Source organism: Pagrus pagrus (assembly GCF_965226575.1).
Source record: "Pagrus pagrus genome assembly, chromosome: 21".
Classification (NCBI taxonomy): domain Eukaryota; kingdom Metazoa; phylum Chordata; class Actinopteri; order Spariformes; family Sparidae; genus Pagrus; species Pagrus pagrus.
The window spans coordinates 7,286,907-7,299,208 of record NC_140208.1 but is presented as its reverse complement, the minus strand read 5'-3'; the positions used below and the strand labels follow the sequence as shown (position 1 = coordinate 7,299,208).

Genomic DNA, 12,302 nt, shown 5'->3' with positions numbered 1-12,302 from the left:
TTCTTTTAAATAACTTCTTAAAACCCACTTTTATAGACTTGCTTTTTGTGAAATCATCCTTTTTTATCTTCCCATCTCCTTTTTACTGCTCTTAGTCTATTTATCTGTTTTTAATTCTTCCCCTGTGATGTTTATTTATTCTTACTGTGCTTTACTGCTTTTATTTGTTGTTAATTATCTATTTATTCTCCTTTATTCCTTTTACTGCTCATAATCTTTGTATCTGTTCTTAATTCATTTGATGTGATGTCGTCTTCTTATCGTCCTATATTGTTTTTATTCTTTTCTTTGGTTTTTTTAAATTTATTTTTGCATTTTTTCCCTCTTCTCTCTCATCTTTTTCTGTGATGTTGCCTGTTTTATCACTTTTATTCCTTTTAGTTGTGATGACTCATACTATCAATTTGTGTTTTTACATTTTTTGCCTTCTTGTGTTAATTCACCTGAGACCAGACTTATTTGTGTTTGGCCTGACCGTTGAGTGTTTTATTCTGTAATATTGTCTTCCTGAGATTCCTGCTTTTGCTTGATTGTCAAAGCACTTTGTGAACTCTGTTTTTAATGGTGCTATATGAATAAAGGTTACTATTATTATTATTTCTGTTGCTACCATTCAAATTCAAGGATTTATAGAACTGCATAAAAACACCAGGCGTTACAAACATATAATTAAAAGTTAAGTATGTTTGGAGCACTGTTTTATACCTATGTTTTCTCTATTTGAAACCAAATGAGAATGACAGAAATGAGAGACACCTGCAACAAGTGTCAGCAGACTCCAACCACACTAACAACTCAAGTAAACTAGCTAGCCCACTCACCATTAACGTTTTTAACAATGATGACTCACAAACAGTCCAAATGAAATAACTCTACATTAAATAGTTATCAGGACAGAGAGACTTACCTGTGGGAAGGTATGTAACGCAGAAACGCTGATAAAAGGTGAGTAAAATCCACTTTCCAGACGCAGGACGAGATAAGAGCACTTAAATAAGTTATTTCGACCGGTCTTCTTCTTGAATGACAGCAGTTGAAGCATTATGTTCCTCTCACGGTCCTTTAATTTAGTAAGTTTCTCTCCTGCGCTCCACATAGTTTTCCTAAAATCCGCCATGATTACAGTAACCGTTAGCTTACTGACTCACCTCTGACCCCTGCTTGACCTTTAGCCTCACTCCAAAATGGTCCAAAACACCCCATAAACGCAAAATTACTTAATTTAAAAACACCACTTTCGACTAAGTGGTTTAAAATTCGCGCTATGGATATTTAATCAATCATTTTTAATTCATTTTCTTGGCCCCTAAGAGCTCGTAGCCGCGGGCTAACGTCTCGGCAGGGCCCGTTTTGTCCACAGGTGTTACACCCTGTTCTGTTACCCTTCTGGATTCTGCGACCTGAACAGGAATTCTGACCCTTCCGGGACCCCGTAATTTCATGTTCATCGTACCACAGACTTTATTTCAAGACATATCGGATCACCAAAAATTGTGACTCTATACTTTCAGATACTTTCAGTCTGTTTTTATAGCACCAATCTGCTCTAGCTTAGCATAAGGACTGAGAGCAGGAGCAAACAGCTAGCAAGCTCTGTCTAAAGGCAATATATTCTGCTTTTCAGGAACTTTAAAGCTTTAGAGGAGCTTTGACTGGCTATTTGTATTCATTCCTGTGTTAAACAATCATTATAATGTCATAATAATAAAGTTATTGTAGTAGCTCTAAGAAGTCAGCAGATGGTGCTGTTTAATTAAATAACTTTCAGGGAAATCTCTTAAAAATCCACATTTCTAAGTTTCTTACTGTGTTGCTGATCCTAAGGTCCAGAATCCAGTTAATAATATTGGGTTTCATTTTTATGGTGGTTAATACACTGAAAGATATTCATCAAAATGTAGTAATGGTCAATTTAATGACGATAATCGTAGTCATCGTCATTAAACGGAGAGAATATCAGAGCAAATGTTTTTTTTCTGTCATCAAATGTCAATAATTTATTCTTTGAATACCTTTTACAAACACTATACTTTATTATTTATCAAACACAGAAAAACTATTTGTCAAGCTGAGTGGTAGCAAACTGAGACTAGAGGTGGTTCTTAGCAGTAGATTTGAGATTTCTGGTAGGCTATATTATGTTTCAAAGCATTTAATTTAATTTAACACATGGTTATTTGTTCTAAACAATCACACTTTTTGGTTCTGGCCTTTTTGACACAAACAGTATCAGCATACCAATGTGCTCCAGCAGTATGGAGAAAGGTCATTCAAAACCAACAAACAACAAAGAATTATAAGACAAAGAAAGAATTATAAAGATGAATTTATTGAAAAACAAACACCAAAGAGGAGGAACTATTTGTAGCCCTTTTAAAACATAAATAATAAACTCCAGAAAAGAATAGAAAAACAATAATAGGAAACAAGCAGCCATACAGTACAGTACAGTACGTGATATATATTTATATTTGCATTATCCCCAGAATGTGCAATACACCAATGTGCATAGAGGAATATATTATTACACACTTCCACATACCGCTGTTCATGTAACCATATTTTTACTTCATAACTTCAAGTCATCATGAGATGTGTGTGCAGGAGAAAGGTGAAACAGCTTTTTGCTGAAACTGTTACAAAAGAGGTATTTATTCAAGCAAGGGTAGAATACATTTTAAAATGGCTTACTAAGGTTAAAAAAAACCTTATTAAGAGACTCAGACACACACACACCTTTAATAAGTTAACCGTCAGCATATTGTTGTCCGCACCCTGTCAGACCAGAACCATAAAAAAACTGATATAAACCATATGCATACCCTTATCATAAAATGTCATGTAAACTGTCAGTTACATGGGTTAGATCTTCGTTAATAATAAAAAAACTCCCTTTTCTGGTTTTCCAAAAAATGTAAACACTAAACATATATATTCTCATATTATAAAATGACCTCAATTCTTGACCTTGATACTCCCATTCTCAGTGTATCAGTGTGGCTTCAGCTCTTCTGTCCCTGTTTCTGTGTCTGCTCTTTGATAAAGTCGAATTATTTTGCTTTTGTGTAGTTTTGCCCACAGATTCATCTCTAGGATATAGTCGTGGTTGGTATAGAAAATAACTCTTTTTTTAGTCCTCTCATAATAGTAGTTAGAGTAGTTCTTGTAGTTCTCAGTCATGAAACCATACACGGATACCTGCAGTAAGAAAGATAAAAACAGAGAACAGGTTTGAATAAAAGTTCAACATTTTGAGAAATAAACATATTCAATGTCTTCCTGAGAGTTAGATGAGAAGATCGATACCACTCTCATGTCTGTCTGAAAAAATGGAAGCTATAGCCAGCAGGTGATTAGCCTAGCTTAGCATAAAGACTGGAAACAGGGGGAAACAGTTAGCATGGCTCGGTCTAAAGGGAACAAAATCTTCCAACCGGCACATAAAGCTCACTAATTAACACATTACATCTCAGACACTGAAATCTAAAGACGACAATGTGTGGCGTTTAGAGCTAATCACTGCACCCGGCCAAGAAATAGTCCCACTCATAACCCCCCGTAAAACACTTACACAAACAAGGCAGACTATGTTAATTAGTGAGGTTTAGAGGTGTTGGTAGGCAGCTGTTTTCCCTTGTTTCCAGTTTTCATGCTAAGCTAAGCTAATCGCCTGCAAGCTCCAGATTTGGATACCTGTAGATAACATGTTGACAAGTCATATTAACTTACAATGTCACAGGTGTGCAGAGCCAGGAAGAGAGTGAACGCCCCATTGGTCGGTCTGACTATTGGCCAGTGTGGAGTGTTCAGAGTAGCAGACTTTAAGAACCTGAACGATGCCAAACAATGATAAAATACATTAAAAGTATTTTATTTATGTGACAACTCCAAAGTGATTAAATTAAATGAACACAGCTTTATTAAAGATGGTAAACGACCTGAGAATTTCATTTGCTTCACTTTGGGATTTATCTGTGCATGATAAGCGCTATACAAATAAAGTAATTATCCTTATTATTATTATAAGTCGTAATAAGTAAAATAATTAAAAGAGGATGACCTGTTCCGTACGTATCTGAGGAAATCCTGGGTCAGAATAAAGAAGCGGCTCTCATTGTACTGCCCGCCGTAGTGCGTCCTCGGCCTGGAGGGTTAAAAATAGTGAGACAATAAAATGATTATGAAAGAATGTTGTGATGAAAAGTGGGCTTTGTTAGTTCTTGTCCGTGCTGCACCTTGAGACAAAATAAGGAAAAAGTTTGCCATTGAAGTTACAATTTGGTTGGGATGACTCATGCGTGGTTAAGCTTCAGACGTGATTATGTCTTAATGAGGGGGGTAAAAAACGTCTTTACCAATCAATTTGGGATTTCAGGGCTTCAGGGGACATGGATAACACCTGATGAGCTGTATGGAGCCACATTATCTTCTTTTTTTTTTTTTTTTTTTACATTTTAAAACAAGTCTCCATCCACTTCAGTTGTTAGCAGAATGTTGCAACACAGTTTTGCTGTGAAGCTCCAGAAATGTTTTGTGGACTACAAAACTCCATCAGCATGGGGGTGAGTAGGGGGATGACTGAATTTGTATTTTTGTGGGAACTCATCTTTAAGAAGTTGAAGAGTGAAGAAAGAACAACTTTATCCAACTTCCACATACAGTCTGAGTTTAAATTGCCTGATTTTTGAATGGGATTTTGTGATTGAGCCTCAAAGGAGCAGACAGTGTATCTTAACTGCCATATTTTTTTTACAAACTGATGCCTGCTTGTCTTCTCCTATTAATAAAGTTATTAATAAGTAAAATGATTGGACTGAAAATGAATATATTAGACAGTTTCCATAAACGTGGTGACCCGGTGACACATTGCCAGGACAATCCAATTCTTTCCAGCACCGGACATTCTGTATAAGTGTTTCTGTGCATTTCACCCTCTAATAATAATAATAATAATAATAATAATAATAATATATATATATATATATATATATATATATATATATATATATATACATATATATATGTACAGATATTCACCTCATGTTGCGATACGGTCCAGCTGAGACTTTATCTCCTTTGAAAAGACCCTCGAGCCAATAGAAATCCCTCATCCCCTCAGGAATGATCACGTATTTTATACCCTGCAGGCACAAGAGGTTGACAGATGAGTGGAGTTTGTACGTGTGGGGTTTAAACATAACATTATTGTTGCCAGCTGAGTTTCAGTACCTCATCATTAGGGACAGATGTGTGTCCGTGCTTCTTGAGCAGACTCAGTGACGAAGTGATGGCGTGGGCCGTGTGGACGTACACCGATGTTCTGTTTCCTACGTCCTCCTCGTGACCATTGATGACTGCACCGTTCATCCTGCCGCACAGACACATCCAAATGTGGAAACAGCCTCCATAAAATCGACAGGTGGTTGAATAATCATTTACTTAAAAACTAACTGATATGATACAAACAATCTGAATCAAGTTTGTGATTGAGGAATCTGACTGAGGTCATCTGCAGTGTTAAGTTTACTTGTATATGTAACCCACTTGGCACAGGTAGCCAAGTTTAAAGGGTGGATCTAGTGATGTACAAAATTACATATCTTAGTCCCTCCCTTAATAATAACTCACACCATAACCGAATACTTTTATGTTTAACTGTAGTGTATTATTTGTTCCTATTTCCTGTCAGTAGAACAATAACTTTGCATATGTTCGTCCAGTTATGGCAACACACACTCCATTCTGTTACAGGAGTCATTGAAATTATACACCCATTGGGCTTGAAACAAAAAACCAACAACAAGCAACGACATTCATTTCTTTTATATGCTTTATGAATTAAAAATACGGCGAGTCCTTTGAACAGTTTTAGACAATGAAGCCTGTATGTGACATTGAGGAGCTGCTGTTGCTTTGGTAAACATGTTTTGATAAGAAAGAATCTGCACCTTCTTGTTTCCAACGTTCAAAATGTTTTGGTTCACCTGATATAAAGGCAAAACAGAAAGTATCAGTGGACCGTGTAGAGTACACTGACTAGCACTGACAATGATATCAAACAGTACAACAGGATAAAGGACACCTGGACAGACTTGTTCTCGCCTTCTTACTCACCTAAAAACGTAATCATGAGCAAATGTATGAATTTAATTACGTATTATTTACCCTTTTTATTTTCCCAAACTTAGTTTTTTATGTATTTATTAATTTTTTTGTTTCTTTATGCATTTCTGCTGTCAACGGGTTCACATTTCCCCTATTGGTGGATCGACATCAGAGTGAATAGAGCAACGACATTCATTTCTTTTATTAGAAAAGATAAGAAGGAATCTGCACTATCTTGTTTCCAACATTCAAAATGTTTTGGTTCACCTGATATGAAGACAAAACAGAAAGTATCAGTGGACCGTGTCGAGTACACTGACTAGCACTGATTAACTTATCAATTAATTAATCAGATGTGACATAAATAAATAATTCGCTTTAAAACGTGCATATGTATTTATTTACAGCCAAAGTATTTTTTAAATGTATTTATACAGTACATTTAATTTTAATTTTAATTTTTTTAATATTTTATTTATCAACTTTCTCATTTAATTTTCCATTTTGTTCATTAATTCAGTCATTTACAAATGCATGAATTTAATTATGTATTATTGACCCTTTTTATTTTCCCAAACTTAGTTTTTTATGTATTTATCAGGTTTTTTTTGTTTCTTTATGCATTTCTGCTGTCAACAGGTTAACGTTTCCCCTATTGGTGGATCGAAATCAGAGTGAATAGAGCAACGACATTCATTTCTTTTATATGCTCTATGAATTAACAATACGACGAGTCCTTTGAACAGTTTTAGACAATGAAGCCTGTATGTGACATTGAGGAGCTGCTGTTGCTTTGGTAAACATGTTTTGATAAGAATCCGCACTTCCTTGTTTCCAACATTCAAAATGTTTTGGTTCACCTGATATGAAGACAAAACAGAAAGTATCAGTGGACCGTGTCGAGTACACTGTCTAGCACTGATTAACTGATCAATTAATTAATCAAATGTGACATAAATGTATAATTCGCTTTAAAATTCGCACATGTATTTATTTTCAGCTGAAGTATTTTTTACATGTATTTATACTGTACTTTAAATTTAAATTTATTTTTAATATTTATTTATCAACTTTCTCATTTAATTTTCCATTTTATTCATTCATTCATTCATTTACAAATGTATGAATTTAAGTATGTATTATTGACCCTTTTTATTTTCCCAATCTTTCCCCAAACAACATCAGAGTGAATAGAGCACCAACATTCATTTCTTTTATATGCTTTATGAATTAAAGATACGACGAGTCCTTTGAACAGTTTTAGACAATGAAGCCTGTGCGTGACATTGAGGAGCTGCTGTAGCTTTGGTCAACATGTTATGACAAGCAAGGATCTGTGCACAAACGTTGCACTCTCTTGCAACATTTCACGGTTGACCTGATATAAAAGGCTCGTGAGAACACAGAAAGTATCAGTGGACTGTGTACAGTACACTGACTAATAAAGTAAATATCTTTTAATCCAAAGAAAAGTTAAGAAGACAGCAGATGACAATGACATCAATCAGTACAACATGATAAAAGACACCTGGACAGACTTGTTCTCGCCGTCTTACTCACCTGAAAACGTAATCGTGAGCATCGATTTCTTTCCCCATTTTAGAGCCATTGAGGATCCCCGCAGTGCCCACCACAGCACAGCGCACACACCCGTCACCGCCTGGCTTTGTATCGAGCAGGGGCTCCTTTGGCTTTGGGATCAACTTCATTGAAGTCATCACATCTGCAGACCAACAAAACAAAACATGCAAAACACAAGATGCAAAACACAAGATGCAAAATAGTTTATAACAAAAATATTTGTGTGTAAGGGTTTTGTACTCTTATAATAACGACACATAGTAGTAGTCAGTAACTGTGTCTGCTGCTCTTTGGTAGTAGTTCAAGTGAGTTTTTAGAGCATTTTCACTGGCAAAGCTGCCGGCTGCATCTGGAAACAACGCTGATGAGAGCATTGAGGAGCTCTCTGTGGGTTCATCACTCTCTTTCACATTTTGAAGGTGTTTTTTCTAAGACATGGCCAGAATTCAAAGGTAAAATATATCATTATGCTCTTTGCTATCTTTGACTTGAGAGCTAGTGGCCTTCCATCACATGGTTTTGACTTTTCATCTCATAATTATGACTTTTAATTCATAATTCTTCATAATTCTTCTTCAAGCATAGTTTTCACCATATTGTTATTTCTTGGCATGGCAGAGAACCACAGTGATTATGAAATACAGTCTCAACTCACTTGGTGTCTGTCTCACACAGACGCAGACCAACACCTACCGTCATACTTGAAGCCCATGAATCCAAAAGGGTTGTTAAAGTGTGAAAGTCGGTTCCACTCGCTCATGTTTATGTCGTCTTTGTGCAGAAACAGCCGAATGTTGGGAAGGAAAGCCTTCCTGAAGCTCTCATCCTCAGAGTTTTGCAGAGACTGGGCACACGTCTGAGAACGTGGGACAGAATATGACATAGTTTTATAGAAAATGCTAAAAACACTGATTTGATGAAGGCTCCTTTCAGATATGTACCTTATAGAATAAGGTCTTTTAAATGAAACTGAATGAAACTTTTAAATTAACACATTTTTTTTGACTCAGTCCGATCTTGTCATAACATGCTTACAGTGTGTCTGGGTGGAGCGTCCCGGTTATAAACATCCTCAAAGTCCCACTGAGGAAGCTTTTTGAAGGATTCTCTGGAAAGAACAGGCATGGGAGTCTCACCCACGGCGGCGTGCATGGATGCTGACGTTTGATAATTTTTTGCTTTTTGTGTTGTTGTAAACACAGATGAAGCTGGTGTTGAGTTTCCATTTATATTCCCAGACTTGTCGTCACTGTCAAGCAAACTGTCCTCACCGCTGTGTGTGACTTTTCTCGAGAAAGTGGACCAGCTGAGATGGAAACATTCGACAAAAAAGCAACAGAATCAACACTAATGAATTGTGCTGATACACAAAAAAATCAACAGAATCAGCAACTGATTAAAAATGTTGACATTTCCCTGGAATAAACACAACTTACCTGATGTTTTTTGACAAAAGTCCCCATGATAAAACTAAAAATAAAGTGACAACTGAGATCAGAAGCAGCAAAGAAAAAATCCTGGAGGTCTGGCGCAACATCCCAAAGACCTGGAGGTATTAGCTGTTTGTTAAAACAGAGTGTCTGCAGTTTGTGCCCTGGTTGAAAGGCCACCTGAGGTACTTGTCATGAAGAGTGAATGGGATGGGCTGTTACATTTGACTGATACAGGTGCACAAGGAAACACACACACACCTTTAACAATGGCGTGTTATTGTTTTATTACACAACTGTCGAGAATTTTACAGAGGAAGCTTCGCAGGATTGTTCCTGTCACAGGTTCAATGATAACAATGTTGAATTTCTAAAAAAGTCACATGATAAATGAACATTTTCTTCTTTTATTATAATATAAAACTAATGTAATCCCTTTTAGTCCTTTTTTGTAGCTAGAATATCCTGCTCTGTGCTGGAAAAAAAAAAATCCAGCTTCTTTGGTCTTCATGTAGACGGACGGCAACAAAACAACACAAAACAACAAACACAGTAATTCATATTAAAAGAATGGTTGTCGAGTGGACTGTACAGCTGTGTGGAACACTGTGAACGAGTTTATTAAAGTCCTTCAGTAGCGCTCAGGGTAAAGAGCGTGATCGGAGGCTGGATGGCAACACGACGAGTCAGAGAGGAGTCTCAGATGGAGTAGAGTCGGAGCTGCTCCTCCATGTCTCCCTCTGACACTTCCCCGAATGTCTCCTTGTTGTCTTTCAGCAGCTGGAAGATGCTCGTGTTGCACCCTGGGAAGACAGACGTCAAAGGAACGTTGAGGAGTGAAAGAACAAAAAAAAAGATCCCTCACACTGTTGGGCCCCAACTAGGGACAAGACAAAGATGATTTAAACAGTGTCCTTTAATTAATAAAGCTGATGTCTGATGTGCTTTTCCTTCTACAGTAAAATAAAAGGAGCTGGCCATGAGCTAAGCACGTCCAAAAAGTAGCCATGAACTATCTTTGGCAATGAATGATTGGACTTTGTACAATTATAAAACAAGTCAGCTGCCAGCAACCGGTAGCAATCCTTCCCTTCCTCTGGTTTTACAGCGGGACAACCAGGGCACCAAGTCGGGGTGTGTGTGTGTGTGTGTGTGTGTGTGACGAGGGAGGACAGCACTGCCATACGAACCTAGAGACACTACTGCAGCGAAGAGGCTCGGAGGAAGAGTGACCCAGACGGGAGCAACAGAAGAGTGGGAGAGAGGCCGAAGATCTCTGAGTGTTTCTCCACAAAACTGCAGCTCAAACAACGCAGAAAACCGACATTATCAGAGCTGCTGTGTGAGTTAACAACTTGAGTTAAGTATAGAATTCAACCAACGAAGCCAACCAATCAGAGGCGGAATAGGACAGGTCTGAGCAGTATGATTGCATCTTCTGCTGTTCAAGCGGAACGGTACAATGACAATGCAACATTCATACTTCATTTATCAAAGAAGACAACACTTTATTGACGGTAACCATGTCCAATTTTTCAAATACAGGAAAGGGTCACCAATATAGGCAACTTCTTCGTTGCCCACAGAGAAAGTCTCCAGACTCCCTTTAGAAAAAACCCAATTTTGTGAGTTTTGGGATTTGGAGAAACTTTATAAACTTTGTGAAACGGTGTCTCTGACAAATTCTTAATTATTTGGGTCTTCTTGTAAATTCAGCATTAAATGCAATACATTAAGATGTTTCTTTTCTTGCAAAATGTGCCAGTTTGTTCCTGGATTGGTATACCAGTCTGACCACTACTTCTGTGTCTAAAGCTGCACCTTACCTGCCAACACATAGCTGCCAACTCTCATGCACTCAACCGTGTCTCACACGGTGAAAGAGAACTCATAGTTTCAGTCTTGTAAATGATGGTGCTAAATGATAATTTTGACAGTAAACATGTCATATTTAGAAAATTCAGTAACCAATAACGACTACAGGCTGCTTCTTTGTCGCCAACAGACAGTGTCCCCAGACTCCCTTTAAAAATCTCAACATTTTGTGAGTTGTCAAGTTCAGAGAAACTTCATGAACTTTATGAAACACTATCTATGACAAACTCTTATTTTTGGGCCTTCTTGTACATTCGGCAAGTTTTTTACATCAAGTTCTTTATTACATGGCTGCCAATTCTCACGCTTTCGCCGTGTGACACACAGCGAAAGGGTGGGAGTTGGCAGCCATGTCATTAGTCTGAAAACCTTTGTGCTCGTTCGTCCAAGCGTTGAGCGTTTATTTGAATAGCAGGGAAGTGAGATCTGATCATGAGATGTCCACTTGTGATTGGATAACCAAAGTCAGACGTTAATGTCAGGTGTAAACATCCTCTGACGCGTAAAAGTTAATCATTCAACCTGTGCAGAACAACCCACAATTCCACACCCAGCAGAAACTCCTGATAAATACGGGCCACACATCCAGAAAGTTTTTAATAGCTTTGTTGATTATTGGTCCACTCACCGCCACATTAAATACGAGGAAAGCTGATCCTTCTATCAGTGCTGTTCTGATAAAATCCCAACTGTCTATCTACCTGACATCATTTGCAACAATTAAAGATATATTTCTCTCATGAAAGTATAAACCTCGAACTCTCCCTTCACCCACTCGATTCCTGACTGACTGAATAGTTCTGGAGGCCACTGCCTCATCAGCTCAGGTACCACTGGTGCAGTACACCGACTCCTCCTTGTGGCAGGACAGAGGAGAGTCCTCAGAGGATTAACTAACACTCTTCAGTCAGAGGTGACGACAATCAACACCTGCTGTGACACCTGACAATCACACACCTGTATGATGACGCCACAGAAATGTAAAATTGCTTAATTTAAAAACACCACTTTCGACTGAGTGGTTTAAAATTCGCGCTATGGATATTTAATCAATCATTTCTAATTTATTTATTTGGCCCCTAAGAGCTCGTAGCCACGGGCTAACGTCTCAGCAGGGGCCGTTTTGTCCACAGGTGTTACACCCTGTTCTGTTACCCTTCTGGATTCTGTGACCTGAACAGGAATTGTGACCCTTCCGGGAGCCCGTAATTTCATGTTTACCGTATCACAGACTTTATTTCAAGACATATTGCCAAAAATGTTCCCCCATTTCTTTCGGATCACCAAAAATTGTGACTCTATACTTTCAGA

At 37.7% G+C, this 12,302-nt stretch overlaps 1 protein-coding gene across 1 annotated transcript; it reads right to left on the bottom strand.

Moving 5' to 3' along the window:
- Positions 1-2,499: 2,499 nt before the first annotated feature.
- LOC311250185 (alpha-N-acetylgalactosaminide alpha-2,6-sialyltransferase 1-like) lies at positions 2,500-8,838 on the bottom strand (the record flags this gene model as incomplete). The annotated part of the gene is made up of 8 exons (XM_084341761.1): positions 2,500-3,198; positions 3,730-3,829; positions 4,061-4,144; positions 5,038-5,141; positions 5,230-5,368; positions 7,666-7,828; positions 8,380-8,542; positions 8,722-8,838. The coding sequence occupies 8 exons, from the start codon at positions 8,836-8,838 to the stop codon at positions 2,992-2,994; spliced, it is 1,077 nt and encodes a 358-aa protein (XP_084197887.1). The 3' UTR covers positions 2,500-2,991.
- Between the last annotated feature and the right edge of the window lie 3,464 nt (positions 8,839-12,302).